The sequence below is a fragment of the Mytilus californianus genome, unplaced genomic scaffold (genome assembly GCF_021869535.1).
Source record: "Mytilus californianus isolate M0D057914Y unplaced genomic scaffold, xbMytCali1.0.p SCAF_1, whole genome shotgun sequence".
In the NCBI taxonomy this organism is placed as follows: domain Eukaryota; kingdom Metazoa; phylum Mollusca; class Bivalvia; order Mytilida; family Mytilidae; genus Mytilus; species Mytilus californianus.
The window spans coordinates 77,301,879-77,318,139 of NW_026262581.1; the positions used below are offsets into that span (position 1 = coordinate 77,301,879).

The 16,261-nt window shown below is 33.4% G+C and overlaps 1 protein-coding gene and 1 long non-coding RNA gene across 2 annotated transcripts in view; both read left to right on the forward strand.

The window, feature by feature from the left end:
• LOC127724427 (uncharacterized) overlaps positions 1-16,261 on the forward strand; it is a 311,014-nt gene that overhangs the window by 58,600 nt on the left and 236,153 nt on the right. The gene's annotated exons all lie outside the window — the stretch shown is intronic.
• LOC127724408 (GTP-binding protein Di-Ras2-like) lies at positions 7,410-11,553 on the forward strand. The gene is made up of 2 exons (XM_052231359.1): positions 7,410-11,018; positions 11,477-11,553. The coding sequence occupies exon 1, from the start codon at positions 10,046-10,048 to the stop codon at positions 10,994-10,996; it is 951 nt and encodes a 316-aa protein (XP_052087319.1). The 5' UTR covers positions 7,410-10,045; the 3' UTR covers positions 10,997-11,018; positions 11,477-11,553.

The following is a 16,261-nucleotide window of genomic DNA, read 5'->3' on the forward strand; positions in this document are numbered from 1 at the left end:
ATATTGTTAGGGAAACACATTATTGTCTGTTTGCAAAGAAAAAAGAAGAATACATATTTCAAACGTTCAATCACCTTAAGTTTGTCAAAACTCTTTTAAATTTGTATTCTAAATGTGTATGACACGGCTTATAAAAAAATCGCCAATGGAAAAAGAATATAAATTAAAAAAAAAAACAAATATGGCAATAATTGTTCGTAAAGTTTATTAAAACTGGTAAATGCAACATCGGTATCATACCCAAGTGTTTATGTACCAGCTTAAGTTGCTTAATTTATGTATTTATAGTATTTAGTGGTAAACAATTGACAATCTTCAACTCTTAATATTTTTGTCATTTATCTCTATGTTAAATAGTGTGCCCTTCAAGGACCAAAAACAGGCAACTGAAGTATGATTGACTTCATTATTGCGGCACACCTGTCATATAAATTGCAGGTTTAGCTAGCTATAAAACCAGGTTTAACCAACCGTTTTCTTTGGAAAATGCCTGTACCAATTCAGGAATATGACTTGTTTTCCATTAGTTCCATTGTAAGATATAGTCGAGCGTTTGATTTTGTCAGGCTTTATGGACTTCCACCTTTTTAATTTACCTTGGAGTTCGGTATTTTGTTAATAAGTTTTCCTTAATTTTCATACTGACTGACCTAATATGTGCTAATGAAACGAATAAACAAACTTTTATTAAATAAGAGTTTTACACATATGAATATTTTCCTTCATTCCCAGACTGACTGACACTATGTCTATTTTTGAAATAAAACCATGAATTATTAGTTATAAAACTTTTACATAAGAAAACAATTAAATAGAAAACTCAAGTGGGTGTACGACAGAAATAATATTTTACACATATAAATATCAAGTACTAACGATATACTCATTCTTGGAATCAAGTGTAAAATGAAATAAAACTTTCATCAGGAACCCTCATACCAAAACACATGAACAACTTTATAATAAAAAAGTCCCAAAAGAATAATCAAATCAATCTAAGTTCAACTTTGCCTGGAGGAGTTAGAACCTAATAAAATTGAGAATGGAAACGGGGAATGTGTCAAAGAGACAATAACCCGACCAAAGAGCAGAAAACAGCACAAGGCCACTAAAGGGTCTTCAACACTATGAGAAAATCCCGCATCCGGAGGCGTCCTTCAGCTGGCCCCTAAACAAAAATGTATACTAGTTCAGCGAAAATGGATGTCACACTAAACTCTTAAACATATAAATGAACCAAAATTAAAAAAAAACACATACAAGACAAACAAAGGCCAGAGGTTCCTGACTTATGACAGGCGCATAAATGCGACGGGATTAAACATATTTTATGAGATCTCAACCCTCCCCCTATACTTCTAGCCAAAGTAGAATAAACAAACACACATCAATACGCAGAGTAAAACTCAGTTTAAAAGATGTCCGAGTCCGCTGTTAGAATAGGTAACAGAAGAAACTAAGCAAAATGACAATGATCAACATAAAGTAGCATTAAGTTACTGACATGCCCGCCCCAGACCTCAATCAAACTGATTCAAAGATTATGTCTTCGTCATATGAAACCAAGCACAATCCCTCCCGTTAGTGGTTTAGTATCATACCATCATAAAATATACGAGATGAACATAACCTGTATCGTGCCAACAACTGGTTTTAGCATAAATGTGTGTATTTCTGGTGCAAAGACCCTATGAGTGAATCAATATTAATACCAAAAAATGCCATCTTTAATCACCGGACAACAGTATCGTAACTATATCCCTTCTGAATAATAAAATTGAGAATGGAAATGGGGAATGTGTCAAAGAGACAAAACCCGGCCAAAGAGCAGATAACAGCCGAATGCCACCAATGGGTCTTCAACGCAGCGAGAAAATCCTGCATCCGGAGGTGGTCCTCAGCTAGCCCCTAAATAAACATGTGTACTAGTTCAGTGAAAATGGACGTCATACCAAACTCAAAAACATATAAATGAACTAAAATTAAAAAACTTACAAGACAAACAAAAGCCAGAGGTTCCTGACTTGGGACAGGCGCAAATATGCGGCGGGGTTAAGCATGTTTTGTGAGATCTCAACCCTCCCCCTATACCTCTAGCCAATGTAGAATAAAGAAAGACACAGCGAGATACGCACAGTAAAACTCAGTTTAAAAGAAGTCCGAGTCCGATGTCAGAATGATACATAAATTAACAAAGGACTACTAGCAGTTACTGACATGCCAGCTCCAGACCTCATTTAAACTGATTGAAAGATTATGTCTTCATCATATGAAAATCAAGTACAATCCCTCCCGTTAGGGGTTTAGTATCATACCTTCATAAAATATATGAGAAGAACATAACCCGTATCATGCCAACAACTGGTTTTATAATAAATGTGTTTATTTCCGATGAAAAGACCCTATGAGTGAATCAATATTAATACCAAAATATGCAATCCTTAATGACTTGACAACAGTATCGTAACTATATCCCTTCCGAATAAGTCTGTTTAAAGGTTTGGTTAGCTTTTGAGGTGTTTAAAGGCTTGGTTAGCTTTTGAGGTGAATGACGACATTTTTGTGCTTTGTATAGAATATTACCATAACAGATGGGATGTAAAATACCTGAATGTATACGATGTCTGCACGTTGATCTATATTTACGAATGATGTCCTTGTACCGATAATAAAATTTAGTAAATGTTTTGACAAGTTTTTGATATCGAAAATCCTGGTGTAATATTTTTTCAGTACTGGCAATACAGAGATTTCTTTCGTGTAAATCAAAAACGTTGTTACATACACGAGCGAATCGAACAAGTTGAGATATATAAACACCATAAGATGGTGCCAAGGGAACGTCACCATCTGAAAATGGATAATTAACAATAGGAAATGAAAATCATCTCTTTTATCGTAAATTTTGGTATTAAGCTTCCCGTTAAAGATATAGATATCAAGACCCAGGAAAGGGCAGTGTTCATTGTTAGTATTAGCTTTATTTAAAGTCAGTTCAGTAGGATGAATCTCTTTAGTGTACATACTTAAGTCGTCATTATTGAGAGCCAATATATAATCCATATATCTAAAAGTGTAATTAATTTTTTTTTGTATCAGAGTTGTTTCGATGGGTCATTGCTGATTTTAGTCATAAATTGTAACTCGTAACAATACAGAAACAGGTCTGCAAAAAGTGTTGCACAGTTAGTAATAAAACAATTTTTAAATAATTTTTCAATTTCTCAATGGATTGTTCATTTACAAAAGTACATTATAGAAAAAAATCAAGTTAGCACCGATGCACCGACTACTGAGCTGATGATACCAACTGGGACTAACAGTCCACCAGCAGCGGTATCAACCCAGTGTTATAAAACAATGAAAATAACACTTTATAAATTTGTTGAGATCGACGCGCTTTTCTGGATTTACATTCATCATAAATGCTCACAACCAAAACATTGAAAGCTACATAAACATGAAAAGACTTATATGACCAAAAAGAGGCATAATGCTGTGCTGTTACACCACTGTCTCTGGTTAGGGGAGGGATGAGCGCTTCCAAACAAGTTTAACTTCGTAACAATTGTTGAATGTTTTGACCCTTTCTTTCTTCCTCGCCCTATGTCATTTCTATGTTTCTCAGTTACCTCTCTGTTATGCGTCGCCATGTTTTTCTTGGTATTTCTCTCTTTCTTTTCCTATTTGGTGTCCAACGATGGACTATCTTTGTCATAACAATTTGGTCTTTCCGTTATACACAGCCAATCTATTTCCAATGCCTTTATTTAATTTCTTCTCGTAAGTCTCTTTGGGGTTTTTGTTTATATAGGTCTTTATGGTCTATGTTTTTTGGCTAGAAGATCTTGAAGATTTTACGTGGACATTAGTTGTTGAATGTTGAAATTTTTTTTTAGTCAGATTTTACGACCTTCAAAGACTAGGCTCCATATAACGATTTGATTTGCCATTTCTACTGAAATTATGATTTTTATAGACTTGGATGCTGATGTTGCTTTTAATGTTGGTATTCATTTGCAGAAAGCAGTTCTGGCTTTGAAGGTCCGTGCCATAATATATATTCTAGTTCCACTGTCCTTTCTGATAGTTGCACAAAGATACATAAAATCTTTCTGCAGATTGTGATATGCCGCATAATTATCATGAACACGATATTTTATATACAATGCATGTAATTATGTATGTGCTTTAATAAATACACAGGTGGAAATATGGTCATAGTTTTTGAAAATAAAATGGATATTCTGATCATATTTATACGCTAAATGCTGTGTTTTTATTTTGTTAGCAACGAATACTGAATTTGGTTCAATTTACTCATTATAATATATCTAAATAAGTACATCGATCTTAGAATATTACTGCTTGATTTTTTTGAATAAGAAAATGGAAGAATCTAAATGTTTTTTTAAGAAGGATGCTTACAGAAGACTTTTAAATGGGCAACTTATACAGAAATACAATCAGATATCGGTACAGTAGTGTCCGATAATTTCGCCCGTCCGATAAACCCGCCCACTCCCATTTACTTCCGTAATTGTCACTTCCGTGAATATTTAGTCTGCTATTTTATTCATAGGAACTGTACTTATCATCACTGCATGTCAAATTTTAAAGAAAAATCCTTTATTACGAAAATATCTAGTGATATATACAATTCAGTCCCTAGAGCTAATGATAATCATATAATTGCTTACAAAACTCGTTTCATCAAAATTGATTTGTCAGTGAATCGAATTATGTTAAATTTGATACAGTTTGTTTATAATTAAGCAGAAATACATACGATCAAAGCCTTATGTGGGCGGATTTACCGGACTGCATCGTATGTTTTTTTTTCGATTTTCTTCAAATAATTCTTAAATTTCTGCGCAAAAAATTCACACATGCAAAATCGTCGACTATTATCTCTCCGTTTTTACATTTATATTTTCATAGCAACTGCACGCTATACAAAACACAACAAAAAACTAACGGTATGGAGTAGTTTCTAGTTTCTTATGAAAGTAAATCCAGAAAAAGCGCTTTAGAAGCAACACATTTATAAAGCGTTATTAGCATTTGATAACGCCGCTGATGTTCTGATTATAGTTCCTGAGGTTATCATTAGCTCAGCAGTCGCGATTCTTCAGAACTGACATTACTTCAAAATACGTTTGCAATTGAATAATCCTTTCTAGATTTAGAAATTATTAAAAAAAAACTGTTCCCACTCACTCAGGCAAAGTTGACGTTAGATAAAATTTGTTATTCCTTATAAAAAAATTAGGAGATGGTAGGATTGCCAATAAGACATATATCCACCAGAGTTCAAATGACGAAGATATAATCAATTACAGGTCACCGTATGGTCTTCAAAAATGAGCAAAATCCATACGTCAGAAAAAGAAGGCCCCTAAATGAAAAATGTGAAACAATTCAGATAAAAAAACCAACGGCCTTATTTATAAATATACAATTACGAAAAACGAATATGAAAAACACAAAACAACGGCAACGACTAAAATACAGGCTCCTGCATGACTTGGTACAAGCATATACAGATTCTGGCGGGGTTAAACATGTGAGCAACCATCCCTCCAATCACCAGACAGTGCTATAAAAAAGTATCAACAAAAATACCGAATTCCAAGGTAAATTCATAAAGGGAAAGTCTATAAAACCTGACAAAATCAAACACTCGACTATATAAACCAACGGAACGATTGGAAAAAACGGTCATATTCCTTACTTAGTACAGGCATTTTTTCGAAGAAAATGGTGGGTTTAACCTGGGTTTATAGCTAGCTAAACCTTCCATTTATATGACAGTTATTTACTGTTCCGTAATAATGAAAAAATATGGTGAGCAACCCAAACATACATAATTGGTTCGCTACAATAATTGGGATCCAGCAGCCAAAACTGTGTAAAGATACATCAAAGACATACAAACATAACTGACTTAAAATTTCAAACAAACATATAAATAAATCTGAGACAAATACCGAGCGACTTCAAGAGTCATACAACTAAAAGGGACATAAAAGTTCAAAAACAAATAAGGAAAAACAAAATTGGAATCTATAACCCAAGAACATTCTGTATTATTTGTGAAATAGACACTGAATATTTATCTATTAGGTCTTGGTACTTTCCAATGAACGTTTTGAGAAAAGGTTGAGACGTTTTTTGACAAAACCCTGGTTAATTAGTTTTTTTGCTCACTGATGACGTTTTACCAATTCTGAGTAGTAGCCATGGGCGGATCCAAAACATTTTCAGGGGGTGTCACTTAAACAAACTTTTAAAATGTTTCAAGGTCATTGAGGTAGTAACTAAACAAATGGTAACACATGGTTTACACAATTGATTACAATTTCATTTTCTTTTACCACCTCGTTGGTCTTGTAGTATCGTGCTCACCTCGAGTGCGGGAGGTCGTGGGGTAAAACAAAAGACTTGACTATACATATTTGCTGCTTCTCTGTTAATCACGCGGCATTTATGAGTAAGAGCACAGGCTGCCGTCTGTCTGTGTATCAGAATAATGTGTCCGGTTAGGGTGACATGTCTTCCTGTGGACTGTTTCCTTGTTAGCTTAGCACGTTTAGAATCCAGCACAGGTCTAGTTTATAACATGGTTTAAAAATGTATATTGAATTATTATTTTCTCGTTCTCAATATGCATTTAATTTGCAAGTAGTAATTTTAAAATAGGCATCCGTCATAATCAGTATTAGTTTTTCTTTTATGTCTAGGAGCAAAAGTGTACACTACTTAGTATCAAATCTAAATGTTAAGTACCATGATCATAAATCATAATGCACGTGCATCAGTGCTAATTCATTCAGTTATTTCTTTTCTATTTCACGTAAACAGTTGCAGGAACGTGAGCGCACTATTTTAACGCTCACATTCGGAACTGGTTACTATCCTACAGACAATTGTTAAAGAATGACAAGATGTTTGAACGGTTAAACTAGTTGCATTTCTTTATGCTTTTAGTTGCCAAGCTGACTTTGTCAATGCTTCTTTTGTATTTTGTCTTTATTTATTTATTTATTTATTCATATATTGTATTTATTTTATAAACATTAGTGTCAAGGTTCATGTTTTTGCCTTAAAATAAAAGTAGAATGGCAAGTATATTATTAGTGATAGACTAATTGGTAAATGAATCAAAATTTGAATTATAATTTATGTGGCGCATCATTTTTGAAAACCTTAGGTGGTGTCACATGACCAATTGACACCCCCTTGGATTCACCTTTAGCAGCTGCAAGCTCTTGAATATCGTATGAGTTGCGAAATATATATTCCATACGCGGGTGAAGTTGGAATATTGCTGCCCAGTAGAGGAAACCTCATAACTTCAATATTGAAATTGTCTCGTTTGTCATAGATTCTGGTATTAAGATGACCGCTGTAATCAAATTCGAGGTACATGTTTAAAAATAAGACAGAGGAAGCTGTATCTGTGGTTTCATTAATCTCTAGTTCAGGATGTTAATTGAATGGCAGCCAATTATATTGATTGATTGATTGTTGGTTGCTTAACGTCCAGTGGCAAATATTTCATGCATATTCAGGACGAGAACAAATTAACAATAAATACAATATGTAGGTTCTGTAATAGAGGCGTCCGGGATTAAGGTCGGAGAAATTTAGACTGCCACGGGAAATGAGGGTATATTGGATAGGGTCAAAAATTTAGCCTTGCAACAGGTCACCTACGGACCCCTCAAAGAGTTGTTGCAAGGGTTCTTAACGTGCAAAGAGCGTGGCACTCTGTTTGCACGAGGCATCGGATTGAACGTCCCCATTCTGACCGGACGTGGCTGCAAATTTGTACATCCCGTACAGCCAAACGGACGCCCCACTTTAGCGAGGGTTTTACTGCCGGTCGGAGGAAGACCAATGGTGACCATACTTCTATTCCCCAGTCACCCAATTAGAAAAGTTTAGATTGTTAATGGAAAGAACATCATCAATATACCTGTATGTGGAATTAAGTGATGTAGCTTCTTTTATCATCTCGTTTTTACTTGTGTCTGAAAAAACTCCGTCTCATATGAAAACAAGAAAATGTCGGCAAGGAGAAGAAAACAGTTGGTTCCCATTAAAATGCCGACAATCTGCTGAAAAATTCTACATCCAAATTCAACAAATATGCTGTCAATGAGAAATTCCAGTACACTGATCACTTGTTCTTCAGTGTAGTATGTTTTATCCTCGGGTTCATTTTAACAAAATATGCCGAATTGTATCCAAAAACAACAAATTTGTGACTAATGGTACCCTTGTTATGGAGAAAAGCATTGTGGATTATTTCTATTAGCATAGCATTATAACTTTTTTGGTCATATAGGCCTTCACATGTTTCAGTAGCTTTCAATGTTTTGGTTATGAGCGTTCCTGATGAATGTAGATCCAGAAATTAGTCTATTAGTCTAAATTGGTATCATCAGCTCAGTAGTCCGTGCATCGGTACTTACATGATTAATTTTCGATAACAAATGAATAATCAATTGATAATTTGAGAAATTATCTTAAAAACTTAGGATCTAACTCCCTCAGGCAAAGTTGAACTTGATGGATTTGGTCATTCTTTTTTATGACTTTATCACATACATGTGCATGTGTTTTGGTATGAGCGTTCCTGATGAAGGGAAATCAGAAAATCGTTTCAGAAATTTATAAAGTTGTATTTCATTTTTCATAAAGGTGTTGATGTTGTTTACATTTAAGTTTCTGATTTCCCAATTTGCACTTGAATCTAAAAATGAGTACATCATTATTACATGATATTTATTTGTTTAAATTCTGTCTTACACCCACTAAGTTATCTATTTGCTTGTTTTCTTATTTAAACGTGTGATAATTTATAATCCACACATTGATTTCATAAACAAAAATAAGGTCAGTCAGTCTGTAATTATAAAATAATATATGTGTAAAACTCTTACTTCTGTTTGTCTATTTTCTTGTTTTAAAAAAAAAAATACGGATAAATTGGTACATATAAGGACAGCCAATGTCGAAATTAAGGAAATTATAATTTAAGATCTCGATTCTGATTCCCTACTTTATTGGCATGTTTTGGTCCTCGAGGAGCACACTACTTCGCGTAGAGATAGAAATGCCAAATTTTGAAAAGTTACAAAATTTGAATGACAATGTTAAACACTAAATATAATACATGAAAGTAAACGCTTTTGTATAACACCAAATTTGCATTTACCCGTTTGAATACACACAATGAACAATTATGCTATTAAATCATTCATTTTGTTTTGTTTTCCGTTTTCCGTTTTTTTTTCGGTTTTATAATTTATTTTCTGTTTTTATTTGATAAAAAGTGTCCGATACATTTATAATGCAAATTTAAAAGAGTTTTTCTTCACACACATGTAATAATGTGTTTCCCTAACAATAAACATACAGTTACTCATATCACAACATATAATATTATATTGTAGTCATAATACGGCTATGATTAACTCTAACAACCGTACTTAAATACATTGGAAGAATGATTACACCTTTCACTCCATTGCTTTTAGTGAATGTTAAAAGATACAATGAGATCAACTGAACATCAAAGAAAGACAGAAAAAATGCAGACCAACAGAAATAGACAAAAGACAAACAAGAATCGAACAAATGCGTAATTAAAAAAAACAAAGCCCGTGCAACACGAAAACAAGGGGTTAACTTTTTATCTTTTAAGATTTGGGAACAAGTATGTCGGATGTTTTTTTTTTGCATTTTCAATTTTAAAACTAATGCTTTACAAATTGTCATAACAACTCAATGGCTTAAACAGAGATGGGTTACCATATAAAGTTTTGGTATAGTTGAATTACTCTATGGTGAAGTTGATAATCATTTTACCTAAATAAGGATAGAACATACAACCACCTACACTATACATTTTCAGCGAAGTGTCTTCTCGACAATTGATTGGAAAATATCATTCACACCTTCAAATAAAATTTTTGTATAAAATTTGCTATGTGTAGATAAGTTGATCAAATTCAAACTCGAGTACCTTGTAATAATGTCAGAGCTTGATTCAAAATGCCAAATACCAGTTTTAGGATCAGGATATGTCGGGAAGTCTTCTATTCTGATGCGATATTTACATGGAAGCTTCTCTAACCGATACTCAGAAACTGTGGAGGAAATGCATGTTCAACAGTACAGTATCAATGGAAAGAGAAGATACATGAACTTTTTGGATACTGCAGGGAATATTTACTTTCCAGCTATGCGGAAGATATACTTTTCAAAAGCATTAGGATTTGTTCTCGTATATTCAATTTGCGATGCAAGATCCTTCGAGGAGATTAAACGTATTTGGGAGCAGATAAAGTCCATCAGAGAGAATGTTTTGAGTATACCTTGTGTAGTCGTTGGTAACAAACTAGATTCAGAGAACAATAGAGAGGTAGAAACGTTTGATGCTTTAGAGTGGGCTTACAGTGAGAACCTTGGTGGGTGTTTTCTAGAGGTGTCGGCTAAAGACAACAATGCAATTAAAGAAATATTTGACATTCTTCTAGAGCAATTAGGCAACACAAGAGCCAAACAAACCACAACATTTCGAATTCGGTCAACAAGCTTTACACGAAAAGAGGATAGGATACAAAAGAGCAAACACATAAAAAACAAAAAGATGATGACCTTTGAGAAAGTTGAGGCTTCCAGTAAAAGTTTCCAAGACACGATGTTTGAAGGCTACAAAGAAACTTATATCTATAAAGTTCAACAGAAGCAAAATAAAATTCAGAAATCCAATAGCTTTAAAGATTCACAGCCTATTAAAACGAAAGAGACAGTAAATCGCAGAGAATTTGGACATACATCTAGCCAACCAAATCGTGTAGCTAAAGGAAAAACTCAAGGATTGAAGAAACTAAATAAACTTTTAAGCAACCTTTTTCGACGCCAAGATTCATCACCAAATAACGAATTACAAGAGAACAAATATAAAAATGTCTTATGTTAAGATATAGGTTTTTTTTAAAACAGTAAGTAGTACCAAAAACCTATATTCATAAAAAAAGCATGTTATGATTGTAATTATAAATGCTAATCAAAAGAAGCACGACTAAGCCTTTAAATACAAATAAATAAATAAGAATTACTCTTATAAATCCAATAAAATAATTCATCTTACGTAAATGGAAATCTTTTAATGCATGTTCAAGTACTTGATAACAGTTCGTTAAAAAGTCATTGAAAGTCGGTAAGCATAAAAGCTATTGAAAAATATCTTGGTTGTAAGAATGTACTTTATTGTTAATCTTTAATTTTTAGTTTAAAAAAATAAATATGCAGTCAACATGGAAATCCTTCCTACTATATATTGCTGTAACCAGATATTTTTATGATGCAAAGAAAAAGTAAAGATACTAGATGTTGCTTTTATGAGACATTTCACAAATACAGAAATCCTCCTTATTACAACATTTATTTATTTTGAAAGGATATACTGCTGCTGAGATTTCGTCATGTGCAACACATGAGCGATCCATTTTGTTACTGATGACAGCAACGCATGCCATTTAAGTGAGTTGATGTTTAGTTTCGACTCACCATACCATTTTTCTTCTAAACAAAACAACCAAATATTTTTGCGTCAGTTGAGATAAATGTTAGCTTAGCATATACATGTATAAAACATTTTTGACAGTTTTTCATCGGCTTTATGGATATGTAAAACAAACAAAACAAAAAAGGATGCAAAAATAGGTTTTGATTGTTTGGTCGTGATCTCACATCACTATTACAATACACAGAACAAAAATACTGTATCTTAGTATTTTGTTGCTTCCATTTAAAAGATTTAATATTTGTAAACTTAAGAGGTTTCTATACGTTTTGAAAGCAACAGAAAAGACCAGTTTTTGTTTATTTGCAGTAGAAAGTGTTCATCAAAAACTACTTTCAAACCACAAGTAGGAAGGATTCGCATTGCAAATCAGTCTTAATTTTTCTGGAAGTGGGATAGACAAGCCTTTCATTGAGTTAAACATCACAGATGAAACAAAAAGCACACAAGTACAAAACAGAAAACTAAAGCAGAAGCAACACCATATACACATCCACTATCATCGAATATCTTTCGCCAATGGAGTTTAAAAGATGTAATTCGATGGGTGTCATAAGTAAAGCAGGAACTGTTGACCTTTCCGTAGTACATGAATTCGCCTCTTATTTTGGGTGTGTTCGTGCTGCTAAATCTTTAGTTTTTCTATAATGTTTTATAGACTAGTGTTTGTCAGTTCGTATTTTACCTTTAGCATGATTTTATCTGGGTTTTTTTTCGAATCTTTGTTGTAGTTTGCTTCCTTGGTATATTCCCCTTTTTATCCGACGAAATCGAATTTAAGTCAAATTTTGAACATTGAAAATTGTTTCTTGATTGTTAAAATCAATTTTGAATAGTTAAAAGGAATTTTAAAGCATACAGGTTGAATGTTGAATGTTGGAATGAATTTTAAAATTTGAAAGTGATTTTTAAATGTAGAAATTGCATGTTGAATTTTTAACCATGATATTTGGTGATATCAAAAGTTGAATGTCGAAAAAGGCATGCCGAATGTTGAGATCGAATATTGAATGTAAAAAAATAGAATGTTTGTTTTCCACAACTGAGTGTGCAGTGATAAAACATGTAATGTTGAATTTGAAAGCAATGAAACTGGTGTGGAATGTTTAGAATTCATTTGAACGTGGAAAATTGGAATCAAATGTTGCAGTTTTTTTTTTTTTTTTTTTGCGAAATGTGAATGTTAAATGTAGTATTGAGTGGCATGGACCATGCTTTTATTAATTAATGTTTACTATTCTTTTAATGATGAATTCTAGATATTAAACACACTTGACAACAGTGATGAACTTAGCTGTTACGATATTCGGTCCATCTACTACTACTCCATGCAAATTTCTGTTTTCATACGCATTTCACTGTAAAGTCTTTTTACGGGTTGTTTAAGGGGGTAGACATGAAATATGTGAGACAACTCTTACAAATATATTGGTAGTCATATGTGCGTTTTAACCTAGTAGTTATTGACACAGTGACCTTACATTCATGTATGTTACATTTGGTTATGAGAATGATACAGCAGCATCTTAGAAATTTTACAAATTTGACTCCAATAAGCATTAGATTAAGGAATCCTTTTGTTTTAAAGATTCATAAATCAAAAGCTGAAAAGGTAGTAAATCAACATTCATACATGAAACGCTTCTAAATAAATTATGTACTGAAAAGTAAGTGAATGACTCATGACATCATTTAGATAAATCTTGGAAGGTTTGGAAAAAAATTAAACTGGAGCAAAATAGAATGAATAATGTAGTTTTTGTGCTAAGGGATAGTTTGTACTTTACTGTATGTCTTTGGTTTTAGAATACAAACTGCAATTATCTAGAAGATATGATATGAACAACCTTTCTAGAACAAACTAATGCTAATGTTTGTGTTTATTATTTTGTCAACAAGTTAACCGGAATCAAATGGTTAAATGATGCTTAATTGCCCTAGAAAAGATAGAATTTTTTTTTTTAATTGCACTTTTACCGAAAACTCTTAGAAAAGAGGGACGAAAGATACCATAGGGACAGTCAAACTCATAGATCGAAAACAAACTGACAACGCCATGGCCAAAAATAAAAAGACAAACAGACAAAAAATAGTACAGATGACACAACATAGAAAACTAAAGACTAAGCAACACGAACCCCACCAAAAACTGGGGGTGATCTCAGGTGCTCCGGAAGGGTAAGCAGATCCTGCTCCACATGTGGCACCCGTCGTGTTGCTTATGTTATTACAAATCCGGTAAATAGTCTAATTTGGTAAGTCACATTCGTGAAAAGGGAAGGGTATTGTAGTTACGACACAAGGAACATATCCGATATCATCTGTGAAACGGTTATTCCATAACGGTCAACCAACTCGTGATGGCGTCCGTAAAATTTATGAAGGGATGATTTCAACTTCACCATTTTGGAACTCTTGGTTTAATAGCTTCCTTGTGAGCAGGAATCCTCTATCAAGGAAATCATGATAGGAAACACAAGCCCGGGAATATCGTATCAATTGGGAGATATATACTCCGTATGCAGGCGCTGCTGAAATGTTGCTACTTAGAAATGGAAAGTTCACAATTGGGAAGCTGAAATCATCTCTTTTGTCGTAAAGTTTTTTTTTCAACCGACCCTCGTTGTCAATTTCTAGATGTAAGTCAAGACATGAGATATTAGAAAACATCCACCAAGGTTCTCACTTTGATCCCACTATAATGCATCATATCTTTTGTTCTCTGAAAATAGTTCATTTCCAACGACTACATCAATTTTACTAAAAGCATTTTCTCTGACAGAATGTATCTGTCCTCATATATTTTTTGTTTCCTCAAAGGATCTTGCATCGCAAATTGAATATACAAGAATGAATCCATTGGCTTTGAAAAAGTATTGACACTGTACTGTTGAGCATAAATTTCCTCTACAGTTTCTGCGTATTTGCCAGTGAAGGTACCTTTATAAAAATAAGAAGGTGTGGTATAATTGCTAATGAGACAACTCTCCACCAGAGACCAAATGACATAGAAGTTAACAGCTATAGGTCACCGTACGGTCTTCAACATTGAGCAGAACCCATACCGTATAGTCAGTTATAAGAGGCCTCGAAATGACAAATGTAAAACAATTCAAACGAGAAAATTAACGGCATGACTTATGAATAATGAACGAAAAAAAAATTTGATATACTGCGACAACCACCGAATTACAGGCTCCTGACTTGGAACAGACACATAAAGAATGTGGCGGGTGTAAACTAGTTTGAAGACGCCAACCCTCCCCTAACCTGGGACAGTGGTGTAACAGTACAACATAAGAACAAACTATTTTGATAATACTGAACTCCCTCTTATTTGTTATATTTACAAGAAATCTACCCGAAAATTTGTGTTTAATTATAGCCAAGTCTGTAAAGATGTAAATATCGGTGAAAATACACCTCCGTCATGTAATTGTAGTAATTCCGAATACACTTATGGCCCCATTTCCCATGTTATAACAGGAGACCTTAACATCGTTCGTGACCGAGAGTTAAAATCATTCTTCAATAAAGGACTTAAATATCGTCCCCCGTCAATTATTAATTGGAATGAGTGTCGTAATATCATCCACGACTCACTTCGTGCTTACTGTTTGAAATGGATAAAACGGGAAAAAGACTCTTTTTTTAATTCAGTAATGAAGATACTTTATATGCGTATTCAACATTTTAAAGAACATTTTACTCTTAACAACAACCATAAAAATCATATTTCTCGTATCAAACATAAACTAAAAGAACTAGCCAAGGAATTTGTTTTTGTCCCGGCTGATAAAGCTGCTAATAATATCATTATAGTTTGACCTAAATTTTACATTGAGGTTCTGCAAAAGGAAATCACGAATTCACCAACATTCCAACTGACTTCATTTTCAGAAAACGATATCTGTAACAAACATAAACTATTAGCTACTTCTTTACAAGCAGAACCAAATACAATGAAAGTCCCAACTATGTACTGGCTTCCGAAGCTACACAAATCACCTTACAAATATAGATTTATTTCGTCTTCAAGTCTTTGTTCCACTACTAAATTGTCTATTCTACTTACTAGTACACTTGGTACAATCAAAAACCTGATAATAAATTGTTCAAATAAGGCCTTTGAAAATAGTGGAATTAACTACTTTTGGAGTGTCAAAACTCGTTGGAAGTATTTGATAATTTGCATGCATATATTGGAATATATTTTGAATCTGTTCAAATTTTTGATTTTTCTACCCTATATACCACTTTGCCTCATATTCTTATTAAGAAAAAATTCACACACCTAATTAAATAGCATTTAAAAAGTCGGAATGCGAATACATATGTTCAAACTCTTTTAGGTCATTTTTTAGTAGCAGCTTACAAAAGAGCTATGTCAATTGGACATGCTTTGATACTATATCTGCCCTTGAATTTATCCTTGATAATATTTTTGTTCGCTTTGGAGATTCCGTATATCGTCAAGTTATCGGAATTCCAATGGGGACTAACTGTGCACCACTTATTGCGGACCTGTTTTTGTATTGTTATGAGTTACAATTTATGACTAAAATCAGCAAAGACCCATCGAAACAACATCTGATACAAAAATTAAACAATACTTTTAGATATTTGGATGATATATTGGCTCTCAATAATGACGACTTC

Bases quoted from the DNA above. Each gene is read 5' to 3' on its own strand.
- LOC127724408 (XM_052231359.1), top strand. From the start codon at position 10,046: ATGTCAGAGCTTGATTCAAAATGCCAAATACCAGTTTTAGGATCAGGA.